Raw genomic sequence first — 18734 nt, 5'->3', positions numbered from 1 at the left:
TGGGAACTTAAATTCTCTGTGAAATTATCCTATTCTGAACTAAAATAACAGACAATAGACAGCTCAGTCAAGGGAAAGTATGGCAATGTATGCAATGCCACATGCTTCAAAAAACAAACGTGTGACCAGCACTGACCCGTCTCGGGAGGGTTTATAGCGGACGAAGGGTCCGCTGAGTCCCGGCACTACCAGTGCAGAGGAGTTAAACCCAGATGCTGGACTGGAGAAACTAGCCGAAGGGTTTCTGTACACCATCCCTCTGTCCCCGCCAAGAGGAGACACACTGTAATGGTTCTCTGGGTAACTGACAGGCCTGTGGGAGGAGACGGAAATAGCTAGTGAGAAGAAAAACAAAGCCAAAATATGCGTCTAATAGTTGGTTTTCCTGAGATTTTAACCATATGCCGAAATACCTCACCTTTTAGCAGAGATGTGTTGCGGCTCTCTGTATGGAATGGGGACCAGAGCTTTGTGGGTACGGCTGGGGACTGGTGGGGGTCCGCTGGGGGTCCAGCGCTGGGCAGAGCTGTGTGTACCCGGGGGACTGTCCCAACGCCATACTGGGGTCCGCTGCCCCCCACGATACCCAGCAGCCACTGGCTCTGCTTCTCCCTTCTGCTCCATCATCTTCATCTCGTACTCCTCCGTACAGCCCCTACAAACACACAAACATTACATAAACCATTCAAATTTAAATATGCAAATACCTTCAGTACTCTAAAATCGTTCATCCGTTCATAACTCAACATACCTATATATTAATATTAATTATATTTATTTTATATAATTATACTGTATTATATAAATATACTGTTAAATTTATACACTATTGTCCAAAAGTTTGGGGACGGCAAGATTCCCTTATTTTAATTCCTCACCAAGATTCAATTAATTAAAAACGGTAATATCATTAAATATTATGAAAATTTAAAATGACTGTTTTGTAATTTATTCCTGTGATGCAAAGTTGAATTTTCAGCATAATGACTCCAACCTTTCAGTGTCACATGATCCTTCAGAAATCATGCTGATTTGCTGTTCAAGAAACATTTATTATTCTAAGTGTTGGAAACCATGATTTTTGTTGTGATTCAGGATTTCATGATTCAGGATAGAAGAACATTTATTTGAAATATAAATCTTTTGTAATATTGTAAACGTCTTTATTGTCACTTGATAAAATGAATGCACCTTGCTGAATAAAAGTATTATTATAAGTATTTCTTAAAATCATACTTTCGAACGGTAGTGTATATAAGTATATTATACCCATTTAAATAAATTTATTACATGGCTTCGTTGAATTCTAATGTAGAATGCGGTCTTATTTCTTGATAACAGACCGCTGCCAAGTATAACACACCGTTGCCATGAAAAACAGAGCGTTGCAGAGACGGAACGGACTATTTTCTTTAGCGGAAGCAATACAATCGTTTTTAAATCAAGCTCCTTTTTAAATCAATATTTTGTGTCAAATTATTGATTTATTTGGTAGGTAGCCATGTAATAAGCGGGATAATGTAGAGCGAGGCGGTTGTTATAGCGAATACAACCCCTTCAGGCTGATTCAAGACCTCTCCACTTCGCATCAGGGTCCTGATCAGCCTGTCGGGGTTGTATTCGCTATAACAACCGCCTCGCTTTAAATTATCCCTAACGTATTAAACTTCTGGGAACAACTACACCTCAACCACCGAAACCGTCTGATTCAGTCACGCCCTCATTTGAAACAATATTTCCATAGAAGTCTATTTTTGCCGTTTAATATTTCAGATAAACCCAACCCTAAGCAACACGTGAATACAAAAAGTATTTGTAGTTGGACTTTTATAATGTCAGTTTCTTCCTATTTAAATGAGTGGTTGTTGGTCAGAATAACCTGGAACGAGGATCCGATGTCCGATTGGATTCGATTGCTAAGGCGACTAGGCTGATCATGACCATTTTAAAACAGATGAAAACTCTTCATCCCGTGTTAAAGTTCAGAGATTTTAATGGATGGTTGAGCGAATGGTTCTGTAGTAATTTGAGTGTGTGCTTAAGTATCTGGTTTACTGGCAGATTAGTCCTAAATCCCTGTTGACCAGTACAGTAACCTCTACTGAATGCCGAACAGCATGAGACGCTCTCATCAGCGCCAGAATCCCTCTGGGTCTCTCTGCTTTCTGATGATGATGAGAAACTGAAACCCACTCCGAACCCCTCACACTGTCAGCACTTTACCACAAGGACTCAAGACGACGAGGTAACTGTCCTTTGAGCTTTATCACTTTCATCTACCCTCATTTAGATTGTCAGAACCTTTTCCTGTTTAAGAAATGAATACTTTATTCATCAAGGATGCATTAAATTGATAAAAAGTGACAGTAAAGAGTAAAGACAAGTATAATATGGCCACGTTCAGCAGCAGAATAAAGTTGTCAGTCCTGTATTTGAGTCCTTAATACGGTTACGTTCACTCACAGTTCAGTTATTTATGGCAGTGACAACCGCATTCAATAACCAAACTCACACCCGTAAATTTTCAGGACTCACAACCACGTTCTCAGAAACCCTGCAATGTGTGAAGCAGGCTGGACAATATATATCAATTGGACTCTTGCCATGTCAAAATGACAAGACTTCAGTTTTATGGACGTCGCCATCTTTGATTTTACTGTTCACCTGATATTCCAGCCCTTAAGTAGCACCTTCTGCTCCCTGACATCAATATTTCATACATCATACTTATTGTGTACTGCTACCTATTATCATCCTCCATTCACAGCGAGGGAGAAAAAGACAGTCAAACCGAGAGTCAGAAAGCCAAAATGAGACAAAAGAAAGCAAGGAGGAGAGGGAGAGAAGGAGGGGGAGAGTGGAAAGCACACCAGGCCCCACATGGTTTCTGTCTAATATACCAAAAAAACACTCTTCTGAAGACCACAAGGACATATAAACTAGCCCTGACTGACTACAGACACGTATAGAGAGCGGATGGAGACGGATGGACGGATGTTTATATAAACCTGCCAGCTACATAGAGGTCCAAAAGTCTGAGAGCTAATGAAAATACTTCCATTTAACATTTCTTTTGTGTTATAATTCAATTCATTTTTCATTAAAAAAAAATATATTATGAACATTAGTGAAAATTTACATTAAATTTAAGAATTTATTAGTATTTGCTTCGCCCCCTTTTGCTTTAATAACAGCAGAAGTTTGTGTAAAAGCTGATGATCTTCTGACTTTCTGTACAAAGAGTCACATGATCAATGCCACAAATGTACTTATTTAATCAGTGACCTAGTATGGAGCCCCACACATGACGTGGGGAGGGAAAAAAGCAAGATATTGTGGCCACAACTTCAGAATCTGTTCCCAAGACTTTATTCACTCCCTTTGTAGTTAAATCATGGCAATGAGTCGCGATGAAACGGAAATAGCAATGGAAGTATTGGCAGATACGGCATCGCCACTCAGGATTGGTCACTTGTCTGTTGCCTGGCTATCAGTTCTTCTGTAGCTGGCCAAGCGCGCTATTTGATTGAAGTAAACACAAGTTAATAATAAAATTAAAATAAATATCTGATCATCCTCCATCATTTTTCTGCCGCATGTCATGTGTGGGGCTCCAAAACATAAAAATAATGCAAATCATAAAATAATCTTAAAATAATACAAATATTAAAGCACATATTGGCAACACTTTATTTTACAGTGTCTCTGTTACCTTACATGTACTTAGTATAGTAATGCCAGAAATTATGCATAATTACATGCAACTAACCCTTAACCAAACCTTAAAGTACATGTAGTTTATTAATATTACATAGTACTTAAATGTATAATTACACTGTAACAAGGTCACCTTAAAATAAAGTGTTACCTTAGATGGTAACACTTTAAAATAAGGTTTTATTTGTAACATTTAATTAATGTTAAAAATGAAACCTTATTGTAAAATGTTTCAGAAATTTTTAAGATTTGGGTCACACTTTACATTACAGTAGTTAACATGAACTAACAATGAAAAATACTTCCAAATCAGTTTTTATCTTAGATAATGTTCATTTCAACATTTACTAATACATTATTAAAATCAAATGTCATATCAAATGTTAATATTATTTAATGGAACTGAGCTAACATGAACTGACAATGAACAACTAACTAACATTAACAAAGATTAATAAATACTGTAACAAATGTAATGCTCATTGTTAGTATTAGTTAATGCATTTACTTGCATATAAAGGGTTACCAATATTTCTTATTTTACATCATAACGTTTCTTTGTTCAAAATTAAGACTGCCATTTTTAAACAAAAAAACAACAACAACAAAAAACACACCCTATTTTCAATGTGGTCTCAGACTTTTGGACCCTACTGTACATTATGCTTAACTTAGAGAAAATGACAAAATCTCAGACAATTATCAGCACATGCAGTTTCTTGTTAAAGACACACAATTCTTCGGCACACAATAATGCTTCCTAATCAAACAGACTGAAGCCACTGGTGGACAAAGACTAGAAAAACCCTGAGCGAGAAATCACAGCCTCGTGTTGCTACACTGGAGATCTTCCTCCTCAGCACTGAAAGAGTGCTGTCAGCTCCAACACTCCTCTTTTACTGCCATCCATTCATCTACCCATCCAACACCTACACCGTGTCCAAGTATTTTCATTCCTTTGTCATTTCACAGCTGTAATATATAACTGAGTTCCAGCATGTCACGTCCATCCTCTCTTTGTCTCCAAGCCCATCACTAACCTCTGCGTGTAGACCAGATTGTTGTATCGGATGTCCGCAGCAGCGCCATGAGGCTCTGACTGACAGCTGAAGTACAAACCAACCCTGACAACCGGACACACACGCGCACACACACAGACTTCTGCTCTCCCCAACCCTCCAATCCGCTCTTTCACTATGATAACAAGAGGAAAGAGAGAGAGGGAGGGAGAAATGGAGGGAGAAAGAGGAGGAGGGGTGTTTCTTTCCTCTGTATGTAACACCCTCCCACTTTGTTTCCCAGCGAGGAGACGCTCAGACATGCCTCAGCATCTACGATCTAAATATCCTCTCCCTGCATGCTAAACACGCTGTCCGTTCCCTCTCAGTGTCACGCCGAACACATTTCTTAATTAAAAACCCTTATTTATGCATTTTTAGCCCCTCAGGCTTTAAGTCTCATGCAATCTCCTCCCCTGGCTCTCCTTGACAAACAGAGACTGGACCAGTGAGAGGGAAAGCGAAAGAGATAGAATGACAAAAAAGACAAGCATGTTGAAGCATGCAATTAGCACGCTTTTCGTTCCTCTGCACAGTGTGGGTGGGGGTGTTGGGATGCATGTGTGCGCGAGAGAGAACGTTTCAAATAGAGTTTACTTGTGTAATTAACCACAACGGCGAACACATGTCCCTCTAGCATGCAATCACACACACTGCTGCTGAGTAATTAGTCCCTTACAGGAGCCACTCAGCAGAAAGTTCAGAGACATGTGACGCTAAACTATGCAATAAAATACACAATGTGCATTTCAAATGTGAACAAAAAAAAAAATACTTTCGATTTTTAGGACCAAACCAGTGTTTTGAAGTCTGCATACGTACCTTTTCGATGCAGCAAAACTGAGGCTTCACATAATCACCGTTTTCATTTGTAAACTGTTCCATCCCTCTCTCCTCTCCTCTTCTAACACTCTCTTTCTCTCTGTCCTTCTCTCTCTCTAACACTCCCACTCACTGTTCCCCTGAGAACTGAGGCGTCTGCCAACGTTCTCAAAATCTGGTGAGTGCCTGTGTGTGTATTTGTGCGCGCGCCTGTTTGTGCACCAGACAAGGAGGAGGTACGAGCGAGTGAAACAAAAGCTTTTCCCCTCTCGTTTGAAGATATGTGTTATGCTTTTAGTATCACCTATAAAAACAGTGAACCCTCAAGTGAAATCTTTGAGTGGTGTCAGAGGGGTTCCAGCTGGAGGGCATCTGCAACAAGCAGCATTAATTCTGCCACGAGGCTCGTCATTAATCTTTTCAAAACGAGAATGTGTCTCCAGAGGGGTGCAAAGTGCAAAACACCAATAACAGCAGCCCTGTCAGAACTGAAATGTGCTGCTTCCCAGATTTTAGGCTTAAAGTTGCTGTTTCCAGTACAGAATGACTTGATGAATTGAGGTTCCTTCCTTTATCTGCCAGAGAACGTCTATTCTGTTCTGACTGAATTTATAGTTTGTGTTTGTCTTATTCAAAGAAAAGGATTCCAGGATTGCACAGGATTTCAGCTGTGCTGTACTCTCCTAATTGTACATCTGGCATTCTTTAAAACATCCACACAAACAGGCGTAACGAAGGGATTTGATGCTCTCTCTAGATCTCTGGAACATCACAGGCAACCGTACACCGAATGAAGGAAGCAGTCGATGCTCTTGTCTCTATATGAGACAGGCTGGAGTCTGACAGTCTTTAATGGTGTTCTCCGTTAATGATTTATCAAAGAAGAATGAATTTAATGGAGTCACAAGAGCTATCTAACGTTCTGATAAAAATGTTGGGCTAATGGCTCTTTGCTATCCTCTGCAGGGATATTCAATTAAAGTTCTAAGAGTTCCAACTTGTACATTTTCTTCCCAGCAAATAGCCAAACAATCATAAGCTTAAACGGATTCAGGAGTGAATTTCTAGTATGTAGTATGAAATCAAATAACCCAAATTAGTGCAAGAGCAATTATATGGCATTATGGCTCTCTCATCTGATTTTTAAATGCACCAATTAAGATAGTTTGTCAGGGTATGTACGGGAGCAGGGTACAAAAAACATATATCAATTAATATAAATATCAGTCAATAGAAACTAAAGCTTAATTCAGCTTCAAACATGTCGTTTTTAAAATCTTTGTATATGCCACACCAGAATTCCTCAAATCTGGCCCTGGATCCTCAAAGCCTCATCAAACTACCTGTAATTTTCTAGTTAAGCTGGGTTCACACTGTGTGATTTATAATAGTTCTTTATGACTGTTGCCATTCATACTGTACGAACATGATTCTCGCTGTAAGCCATGTCACACTGTGGGATCTCACTTGTCAATGTCAGACTGTACGACAGTCAAGACGCGTTAAAAATGGACACACACAAGACTTGTCCAGTTTTACATTATCAGTCCGTGACACGTTTAGTGATGCGAGCTGCATTTACATGCGGGATAGAAATGGTGGCTAGCAAACAAAACAAAAAATCTCTAGCGTTAATTTTGATCATGGCTTTTCTTGAAAAGAAATCAGGAAAAGGCGCTCATTAACAATAAGGCGCTCGTATTGATTTTTGATTTGATGGTTGTTGTAGGATAAGTCACACTACAGGACTGTGCGTCAAATCTTCTGACACTGGCAGAATTTTGTAGGAGGTTAAATTTTATAGCAATTGTACTGGCTGTCGGTAAACATGTCAAACTAACGATCGAAGACTTCAGATTTTAGTCTAGGATCAGAGGAATCTTTTAGGATTCACAAAATTTGTCTCAGATGGCCAAATCGTGGCTAAAATTGCACAGTGTGAACCTGGCTTAACTCTGATTTGAGGAACCCTGTGATATACATTGTATATGAATACCAGAACAACATTGGATAAGAACCAACAGTGTGAATGTGTAATGTATTGTTGGGGAACTGTCATGCCACATCAAAGTATGTGTCTATATATATGCATGCTGCTTCAGATGTGGCTTCTGTGATCTAATAAATCATAAAGTATCTTGTGATGTTTACTGTTTTGCAAGGTAGTTGACTAACACACAAACAGACAGCATTTGATATCTCAAACAGCAGCCATCTACACCATCAAACTCAAAGAATAAGTGTAAATTCCCAAAGGCTCACCTGCGGGCCCCACCCTCTTCATAAGGTGGAATAATGACCACTTTTACAGTGACTGACGTCCGCAGTAAGTCGATCATCTGCTCGTGGGAGAGCGTCACCGCTGCAACCTTGCAGATTTCCACCAATCGGCTGCCCTGCCGGAGTCCCGCCTGCCAAGCGAAACCGTATTCCTCAACCTCGGACACCGTTCCGTCCAAACGCACATGGAAACCAAGCTGGCCTAAACCATTACGTCGCAATGTCATATCAACCGTCTCACAACCTACAGTCAATGCCTGCAAGGGAAAAAAAGAGACAGATAGGAGCTCAGAGACTGTGTGTGTTCATATTTGTAATTTGGTTGGCCACATGGTCCGCTTAAGCGTTCACATTGGCATTTTAACACCGAACCTAAAGGCATTTGGATATGTTCACATTCATTGGTCGGCTTTTATTAGATATATTTTGCGACGAAACTTACAGAACATCCTGTGTTCTGGGCTAAATGCGCTCACCCTACATATGATGGTATTTTGACCAGCTGAGAACTTGTGAAGAGCTTATAAAATGTGTAAAGGAGTCAAAACAGTGTCAGCAATCCCTCCATCACACACACAAACGAAAATCTTCTGCGAGGAGACGCGGTTCTGATGCCTGTACTGAACTGTGATGGGCACCATCACGACTGTCACGAGAAAAAACAGGTATGCTTGAGCATTCTGTCCTTTTTAGGGTCGCATCTTGTGACATCATGTCCTGCTTTTGGTTCGTTTAGATGTCTTTGGTCGGTGTTGCATTCATATTTCATTTAAACCGCACCAGAGTTTGTTTGGAAGTGGACCGAGACCCATCTTTTCAGAGGTCTCGGTCCACTTGTTTGGATTCAGATGGCAGCTTTCACACTTATTCAAATGAAATGCACTAACAGAGCAATCGCACCAGGGTTTGTTTTAATCGAACCAAAATGCCAAGTGTGAACACACCCTAAAAGGCACATCCAATAATGCAAACCAATAACTTAGCCATCTATGTATGTTGTATCAGTACCTTAAGTCTCTGCAGCACCTCTCTGATATCTTGTGCGCTGCCCTCGGGTACCCGTAAGGCCACATGGTCTCCTCTGCCATAGAAAATCTTCAGCGCAAGTCTTTCTGCCGTCCAGCCAATCACATCAGCACAGAAACAGTTAAACACCACCTCTTTGGTGGAGCAGTCCGCCAGCACTATATACTCATTGGAGATGGCAAGAGCACAAGGAAGCTCGGCGCCTCCGCCACTGTAGTCCTGCGCAAGTACGCGCCAAATAAGCGCCCCTGCGGCACCCATTTCCGCTGCTTCGCGAGCCCGGACGCGTTCTTTGCGTTTGGAGGCCAGAGAGATGAGATTGTTCAGTTTGCCAGCTGTGTCGAGCGGTGTAGTGGAAACACAGTTCTCCGCCAGGTCCCGTAGGTATCCTTGGCGCGTGCGGGTTGCCATGGCATGAAACTTCTCTGATTTGTGCGCAGCATTCTCTGCATTAATGATCTTGGCCAGAAGAAAAGCACGAAAGGCAGCAGGGTCACGGAACATCATGCCATTTGAAGGTATCGCCGGACCAAACGGAGGGACGTCCTTCATGCGGGTCACTGCCACACTATAAGAAGAAGAAAAAAAATAGAGCAAATGGTGTATTTCTACCAATCCCAGCAGAGTGTTCAGTCACTCGACTATATTTTCCATGACATATCTCAATAATCAGCTACAGGCAAAACATGAAATACTGTGCTTAGCAAGGGTTGCTATGGAAACAAGGCCAACCTGTAGCAGGTGTTGTCAGAGCAAGGGTTGTGCACACGGACAATGACGAACACGTGCTGGAAGTGAGAGCGAATATTCTGTGGAGTGAACGGATGGGCTCCCGGCTCCTGGAATATAATCGTGACTATATCATTTCCTATGTGCCTCTTCCTCAGGAGCTGTGAAAGAAATGAAAGGGAGAAATTCAATGCAATAAAAAGCTAGGAAATGTAAGAAAATGCTGCCACAGTGCCAGGGGGTGTTGCTCTGCGTTTGCTAGGGCGTTCTAGATGGTTGCTAGGTCTCAAACCAGCCACATTCACGGACCGTCTTATGCATATTGCACACAAAACTGGCAAGCTTTACTCTGATTGGCTGACTTTATTCTGGAAGTGAGGACACACTGGGGTTTTTAATCAGTCTGACTGGAAACAAAATGAACTGTCACTTGAACAGTTTTTACATAAAAATAAATAAATAATAATAGTAATAATTTTAGAGATTACAGTGAAAAAGTGTAAACTGACATTCCCAGAGTATTATTCCCAAAATATTAAAAACGTTACTTGAAAAAAATAAGTTATTTACATCAGTTATGAGTTTTATGTTATATACACAGAATAAAAAAAAAAATAATAATAATAATAATAATAAAAATAAATAAAATAAAATAAAATAATAATATATATATATATTATTTTATTTTTTTCTTCTTTACATTGAAGTTCTGGCAACCACATGCAACTTTTTCATATCTTTGAACGAGACTTAAGACTTTTGTGTGAGGCACTCTATATGAAGATTAAACTAGACGGTCACAAAAGGGCCCATCCTTAGGTCTCTATGATATTTTAGAGTCTGGAAAAGGCTCAGATCTTTCCTTCAACAAGTCCTACTTTATTGTTTAATGCACACAATGTACCCATAAAAACAGATTTGAAAAAGAGATTGCAAGTGTGGAAGAGTAGGAGAGAGAGAGAGAGAGAGAGAGAGAGAGAGAGAGAGAGAGAGAGAGAGAGAGAGAGAGAGAGAGAGAGAGAGAGAGAGAGAGAGAGAGAGAGAGAGAGAAAGGATAGAGTGTTCTGTTGAAGGACACAGGAAAAAAAAAAAGTGGGAACTGGCAGAAATATCTTCATAGATGCACAATGAGTCCTCTGGTGAGAGACACAGAGGTGTGAAAAAGCCTGTTAACAGCACTGCAGCACAAATCTGAGAGACAGACACTAAAACACAAGCAATAAAATGTACTTATGTTGTTAAAAGATCATGCTGTACTAGGATTACATTTCCTGAAGGAAATACCAGTGAGTGCAAGACAGCAAAGGTGTAGTGCATATCTTAGGTTTTGGTTCTTGGTGAATGAAATGATGCATCTGAGTCTGTTTGCCATGGTCACAACACTCAGATTCAACATATTTGCTCTAAGGGCAGAATTTTGGCCAAATTCATGGTAGCATTACATGTATCCTTGATGGAAAAATCCCAGAATGCACTGCAAAAAGCTCAGTGAAAACAAATCCAAGATGGCTCTTTTGGAACTCTATTGGAAACACTTGAGTAAGTTGAGTCCTAAATGTGAGGATTTATAACATATATTATCAAAGGCGGATATAGGGCTTTTGAAGATGCTTGGAAACCCTTTATGTGGTTCTTGGAAAAAGAAAACAATGGGGATATATCTGATGGTATATTAGAAGATATGCAAGGAAAGTATTGTTGGATGCGTCTGGTACTAGGAGGCCTTAATGTACTTTTTTTTTTTTTTGTGGGTGTATATGTATTTGCTGGTGTATATATTGATTTGTTTCCTTTTCTTTTCATTTGATTATCTGCATGTGAATAAGTGAATGTTTATGTCAAAGTTTGTGTTGTCATTTGTCATCTTTGTTATGTAATCTAAAAAGCAAAAAAAAAAAATTAAAAAGTGAGGATTTATACACTACAGCTATATAAAGCTTATTAAGCAACGCAACTGTTTTCAGCATTGATTAATATAACTGTTTTTTGAGCACCACATCAGAATATTAGAATGATTTCTGAAGGATCATGTGACACTGAAAACTGGAGTAATGATGCTGAAAATTCAGCTTTGTAATCACATGAATAAATTACAGTTTAAAATATATTTAAATAGAAAATAGTTATTTTAAATTGTAATAATATTTCACAATATTACAGTTTTTAACTGTATTTTTGTTCAAATAAATGCAGCCTTGTTGAGCATTAGTTAATTCCTTAAAGGGGTCATATAATGGTACATGCACTTTTACAAGTTGATTGTACTGAAATGTGTGTTGGCAGTGCCTGTACACAACCATCATAAAATGATAAAAATCCATCCAGTGTTTTTTTTTTAATCTCCTTATATGTTTGACCCTCTCTGAAATCAAGCCGTTCGATTTTGTGACGTCACAAAATCGACGCCCCTCCCACGATTGGTGAGTGACAGCAGCGTTTCAACACAGACCCGCCCTCGCTCGTGAGCGAGCTGTCTGTCATCATAGTCCGCGCGTCATTGTTGATACCCTCACTGGAGCACTGTCTATGAGCAGAATGGCGTCTGCGGTTGTTCTTTGGTGTAATAAGGAACACAGCAGTCATTTTGATGTTCCTAAATCCGAACCGTTGAAGACACAGTGGCCGAGTTTTGTTTTTGAAGGGATATGCCCAAAGGATTGACGCCGGGATTCCCTCACGGGGATTCCCCACGATCGTCCATGCTTTCATGTTTGCGCGAATCATTTCACACCAGACAGCTTTACAAACGAGAAAAAACAGATCGGTACCAACGTGTTCCTGCTGAACCTCCAGAAGTGAGTGTAATGTTTTATTAACCTTTATATTAATATTTATCTTTGCAAATTTGCAAACCTTGCTGCACGCTTCACGATGAATGCATCTAAGGTTTACACTCAGGGTACATTACAGCATGTTTTCTATGTACGTTTCTCAATATAATTCATAATCCCACGTTTATAATGAACAAGGCGTTATGGATATTGTGTTATTATTTCAAACGGTGTACCCACAGAACAGAGGGGCGGGGTGAGCAAAGCTCATTATCATTTAAAGACACATGCACTCAAACGGCGTGCTGAAAACAGAGCTGTTTTTGACCAGGTAAAATTAGTGTTTTCTTACAATACTAATGAGAATTTTTAATTAAAATATATTACAAACTTTTAATTTAAACCCTAAAGAATCATATTAGCTTGTACAATAATGGCATTATATGACCCCTTTAAACCCAACTTTCAAATTTATATTCCAAATCAGTGCATAAAGGCAGCTATAGAATAATAAAAAACAATTTTATTAATGGAAAGTTTTCACTAAATTAAAAAAGATCAACCATTTTTTGGGTGCGTAGATAAGTGTCTATAGCATTACTTTCATATGAAAAACAAAAGTGACTTCTTAATTATTAAATTAAATTTGATTCACTGAAGGAAACATTTCATTGATCCATGTGCTTTGTTGCATAAAAAAAAAAAGTATAATTCATTAAGAATTATAAAATCAATGGAAAGGTTTTAAAAAAAAAAAAAAAAATTAAAACATAAATATAATATAATAAAAAATATAATACATGAAAAAATACATTTATCAGTTACACACCTAAAGCTGAAATTAGAAGATAAATAAATAAACAGATTCTGCATGTTCATTGTCAGGATGAATGACCTGCAGAAGTTTGAGAAATGTCATTACAGTGCTGTCTGGCGAGCAATGCAGAAAAGCCATCTGAAAACAACCAGTAGTGCCATTCTCCGCTGTTATGTAGGAGTTGATTTGTCTATTCTAAGCTGTGAACAGGGCTGCGTGTTCTGCGAGTTACATGGACTCATCTGAACTCTCTCTAAAGTACTAGGAGAGCTGACAGCAGAGATGCTGAGAACCGATGTTTAAAACTGCTGTTAATCAACATAAATAGACCATGAAATTAAGAGTATCTCTATGTGTTAAAGAGACTGGCCTCCAATCTGAGTCAGAGCAATAGAGGCTGCCCACCCGTTCACAACAGTGTGAGGGCATCAATTATATAAGCTATCTTACATTTTAAACGCACACAAAAGGAAAAAACATGGAAACACTACTCTTCCGTGAATCCTGACACTATCCCTGATGAGTCCAGCGGGGGACACTCCTGTACCCTGAGATTATCCTACAGCCTGACATCCCGTTCTATCTTCGCTACAACATCCCTTTCTTAATCGCTACAACACACTCCCATTTGTGTGTGTGTGAAACAAATAAATATCTGAAAGATAAACACTGCCCTCTGCAGTTCAAATGAATTAACTTAAAGTTCTGTACAACCAAATATGCACAACCAATTTTTTAAATATCTTAATTATATTATATTATATTATATTATATTATATTATATTATATTATATTATATTATATTATATTATATTATATTATATTATATTCCTGGTCTTACTTCATACATTTTTTAGTGCATGTTTTAAGGCAAATAAATAAATGTATTTTCAAAACAAATTTTGCTGCCTAATATAACCCAAGCATCAACTAATAAATCAAAAATATAAATAATAACATAACATGTTTCATCCTAATCCCCACTGAACCCACACTGCAATCAAATACCAATAGATAATTAAGAATAATAATTAAAAAAAATCAATGCACCTGTCTTATACCCTGTATTAAACCAAGCTAAATAAAACATGATCCATAAATAACAATAATTATTAAATATTAAAAATGTTACTAAAATGTGTTGAGGTGAATTCAAGTCTCTCCTTCTATTATTTCCATTTTAATAGTCTATTTCACTCAGGAATACATCACACTATGCAAGTTAAATGTGCAAATACTGAATCATGTTGTCTTTAAGCCCGTTTTTAATGAATGTTTTTAGGTCAAAGCTGTTGACTCATATGCATGAACGTGAAACTTCCTGAGGGCAAAAGATGCCACATTACTGGATTTTAATCAACAGCATGGAAATCACTTGACAACCACACCCTGCTCTGATTCATACAGCAGTGCACATACAAATAGAGGGAGGACTTGACAATAACGAACCAAAAGAGAAAAAGCGAGAACAATTCCTTCATAACCACATGCAACAAAAAAATATAGACTCTGTGAGTGGACGTCCAGAAGCTGTGGCCACTCCTTTTGAATGAAAAAAAGAGTTGTGGCACATCCACTGGATTTACTGCTGCCACTTCATAAACTTTACTACCATTCCAGATGTTTCTTTGCAAACTGGGTCTGCCACATACAGCCCCACCACAAACAAACTGGCGGATAAGAGTAAAGAAAATGAACAGCATCTGAACAATGTGCAAGGCAATCTGGGAGTCTGTCCAGGTGGGAGAGAGGGGGGGATGTGTCAGGATAAGTTGGGTCATGTCTGTGCTATACAGGCTCTTAGATGCATGGTGAGCATGTGTGTGTTTCATACCTGTTGAGGATTATTGGGCATGTATGGAAGCATGGTGGACACGTGAAACATGATCTCGTAGTCCTGATAGGTGGTATACAAGGAGTGTGTTCCAGTTGAGTCCGCTGTTAAACAATACACATGCATATTAATGATTATGACGTACAGTGAAGTCCAAAACTCTGAGACCACATTGAAAATACAGACTAAAAGTTCTAACAAAACTAATGTATATTTTATTCGTGATGATCAGGATTTACACAGTTCAAGTGCTGCTGTATGTTTATACCGCCTGTTATGTGCTATTCACTTTAACACTGTTGCTAAAGATGTTACTTTTTACACTCTTCATATCGCAGCCCTGCAAAGATAACAGAAAACTTTCAATTGAGAACATAAGAGCAATTGCATATTAGATCTAACATTTAATGGTGATTAAGTGCGAACTGGATGCATCAGTGAATGGTGAGATATTTTACTAAATAAAATGATCCTGCCAGAACTTTATTATAAGCGAGGTTATATGAGGTTTAACGACGTTTCAGTGTGGATGAGAAAATGTGAAATGCTTGAAAACGCTAGTGTGGACAGAGAGTCCATTTTCAAATGTATCCATATTAACGTAGCCAAAGATTTTAACTTAAACAGTGCACTGTGTAATTTCTGCGCTCCCAAATGGAATTACAATCTGTTTTAATTCGGTCCTGAGCAAGATTTTGGGCCATTGAAAATTCACAATGAATTCTTGTAGCTACCCAGCGTGGTGCTCCAAATATAACCAAGAGACCATAAAAATGTATTTTCACACTGCGCTTTTCATGGTCGCAGTGGTATCAGATTAACAGAGACGTGATTTATCGCTTGACACTTCATTGTGTTGAGCCTTTTTAGGAAACATGTAAGAGAGACAGAAAGCCATGCTCACTTTTGGTGTCTAGCTGGGCAGCATATTTGTTGAAACCCCTCAGACACACAGTTTCTCCCAGCAGATCGAGGAAGGCGGTGAAGGCTGGAGTAGCCTCTTCATTGTTGTACATCTCCTCCTCTGTGCTCTGCCCCGCTCGACACAGCAGGATGCCCACTTTGTGTTTCTGACTGAGCTATAGAACACACACAGTTGCGGAGCCGGTGTTACACACACACACAGACACAAATACATGAAATAACACTTCCTTTTATATTGTTTGGGGACAATTAATTTAAGAACTCATTGACGGACTTTTGACACTTGACTTTCATCAGTCAGGATGTAGTGTCCGACTGGTCATCCTTTACTCACCCCCTGCTCGTCCAGTTTAAGAAGCTGCTCTGTGACCTTTGGCGTGCTGAGAGCCAATCGCAGACAGGACACGCTAAGCTCTGGAAGCACATACTCCAGAACTTCTTTTAGAGGCAAACCACGAACCGTTCCGTGCTTCGCTGTGGACAGAACCGAGTCCTCCAGGATCGCTCCTCGCAATGTGACCAGCTGCAGCAGCCACGGGAAACCATGTGGGGAGAAACACACACACACATCATCATCATCATCAAATACCATCATATGACTGACCAAATATCCTCTGAGAGCATGTGACAGAGCATGAGAATGATTATGAATGGCTGAAAAATGGTGTGTAGAAGTGCCCACTGTGTGGCATCCTTTCCCCACTGCTCCCTGATTCATTGCTTGCAGCATCTCTGTTAACCTCTCACATGCTGATGCTAAAGTCATTAGCTACTGTACAATTTGTAGAAACAGGTGGAAACACTGGAATTCTTATAATAGTTTGTTTTTTGAGGCTTTTGTTTCTGATTTCTTGTGGCATTGATCACACATCTGAAGACATCATATGACCGTGTCACATGAACAGCCACCCGTTCAATCATTCAACTCGAACCTTTGACCAAAATAACACTCTTGAACTAGTGTGCACGTTCAAGGCCGTTTTAAGCACATCTTTAGTGGGAATATTGACTGTGTGAGTGTGAATGACCTGAAGACGCTGCATTGTTCAGAGTGGGTGAGTTTGATGTGTCCAGACAGCCATGTAATCTGACTAAACCCAGCAGAGCTGCAGTCATACCAGTACAGCTCAGCACTTTTCAAACACGCCATTATTAAGCAATGGTAACCTCATGGTCTTTATCGCAAACACGCAAGGCACCAAGCACACTCAGAATTTTTCACTTAATGTAACTTCATGATTTATAAACACATGACATGAACCAGAGGCATCATGCTCTTTTATATTCATAAAAATGTCATAGGTGCATAGAGAAGCCCAAAGTACTCAAAATTATTTAGTCCTGTTTTCACAGTGTCTCACATTTTGTTTTTAAAACCGCAATCAAGTTAAAAAATAGTCTCAGGATCCCTACATTGTTCCCTATTGTGCCTATAAATGGCCCCAAAGGTATAGGGCTCTATCAAATGGCCCAAAAGTCTTATTGTCAAGCAGTTTTATCAGATTTAATCAGATAATAGTGAGAACAGAGAACAATAAGCTTCAGTTTCAGGCTCAAAGAGGTAAATAAAAGTGGTTGGAGAAGCCCATAGAGTTTGTGGGTGTTTGTAGGAGAATAAATCATCCTGTCATGAGTCCTGATTTGAGCCCCAGTTTGATCCAGGTTTATTTCATTTAACTTGCACATATTTTTCCTGTTATACACACCTCACTAGTGCGAAAGATGATGCGGTACTGGTACTGGTCCTTTAAATCTTTGGTATCGTCCAGTTTCTCTCGCCGGATGCTCAGAGCCACGGGCCCCAGCTTCTCATCGGTACCAAAGTAGTTCCAGTGCTCTGTGGAGAGAGAGAGAAATGAAAGAACATAGAGGACATAAAAAAGACAGATTAATACCATTAATACAGAAAATGAGACGATACAGAAGAGAAGAAAATAATTAATGAGGTGAAGACAATGGAGAGGAGAAAAGTGGAAATCGATATGAAGGATGAGAGATGGAAGGAAGGACACAGGGGACAAAGAAGGGATTTATAAGGAAAACCTACAAATCTAGGTCATGGTGGCTATCGAACTTCCTATAGGTATTATGAGCATTCAAATCTAATAAAAAACCATGGACAAAGCCAATACTACACACGCTTTTGAGAATAAAAGGAATGATTACTCTCCTGTGTTTCCTACAGGTTTTTGCAGAGGAGGATAGAGACTTCTAAAATCTGCAATCTGTCCAAACTTGCTTAACAATAACACTATTTTTTTACATATTATTTTGTTTTTAATGGCAATACAACATTGAATATACATTTTTTTTATTTTAGTTTCAATAGCTTTTTGCTTTAAATTTTTATCATTGCATTCAAGACAAACATAACCGCACATAATGTGGTTTGTCTGTGAATCAGTGAGAAAGTGGACTCCTGTGGTCCTTTCAGTCTGATTCAACTACTGGTTCAAAAAGGACCATACCAATCATGTGATTCGTTCACAAAAAGGACTGCATGTTCCACATGCTTGTTTCCACATGTTTCCACGTGCATATTTGTTTTTGCATGGGAAAAAGCATGAAAAATGCTATGGGGCATCACACTCTGCTATGATCTACTGATTTACTCAAAAATACTACAAAGGAAGAATCATGATGTGAACGTGATATCCTTAAATTTTCCAGCCTTAATTTCTTGATGGCATTTGGGATAATGTTTCTTTAATCTGTCATCCGGTATTTCTCATCACATGATATGAGTTTAGTTGTTT

General features: G+C 39.1%; 1 protein-coding gene across 2 annotated transcripts in view; it reads right to left on the bottom strand.

Moving 5' to 3' along the window:
• Window positions 1-18734, bottom strand: part of sipa1l3 (signal-induced proliferation-associated 1 like 3) — an 84241-nt gene that overhangs the window by 15488 nt on the left and 50019 nt on the right. For both annotated transcript variants that reach the window (XM_079873973.1, XM_079873974.1), the window contains 9 exons: window positions 17685-17815; window positions 16313-16501; window positions 15959-16133; window positions 15055-15158; window positions 9636-9793; window positions 8886-9471; window positions 7860-8134; window positions 419-655; window positions 137-313 (listed from right to left, as the gene is read on the bottom strand). In XM_079873973.1, coding sequence (XP_079730099.1) covers window positions 137-313; window positions 419-655; window positions 7860-8134; window positions 8886-9471; window positions 9636-9793; window positions 15055-15158; window positions 15959-16133; window positions 16313-16501; window positions 17685-17815 — 2032 coding nt within the window. The remainder of the gene's footprint in view (window positions 1-136; window positions 314-418; window positions 656-7859; window positions 8135-8885; window positions 9472-9635; window positions 9794-15054; window positions 15159-15958; window positions 16134-16312; window positions 16502-17684; window positions 17816-18734) is intronic.

This window comes from Squalius cephalus (genome assembly GCF_949319135.1).
Source record: "Squalius cephalus genome assembly, chromosome: 6".
Classification (NCBI taxonomy): domain Eukaryota; kingdom Metazoa; phylum Chordata; class Actinopteri; order Cypriniformes; family Leuciscidae; genus Squalius; species Squalius cephalus.
The sequence above is the reverse complement of the archived record's forward strand: the minus strand, read 5'-3'. Positions and strand labels throughout refer to the sequence as shown.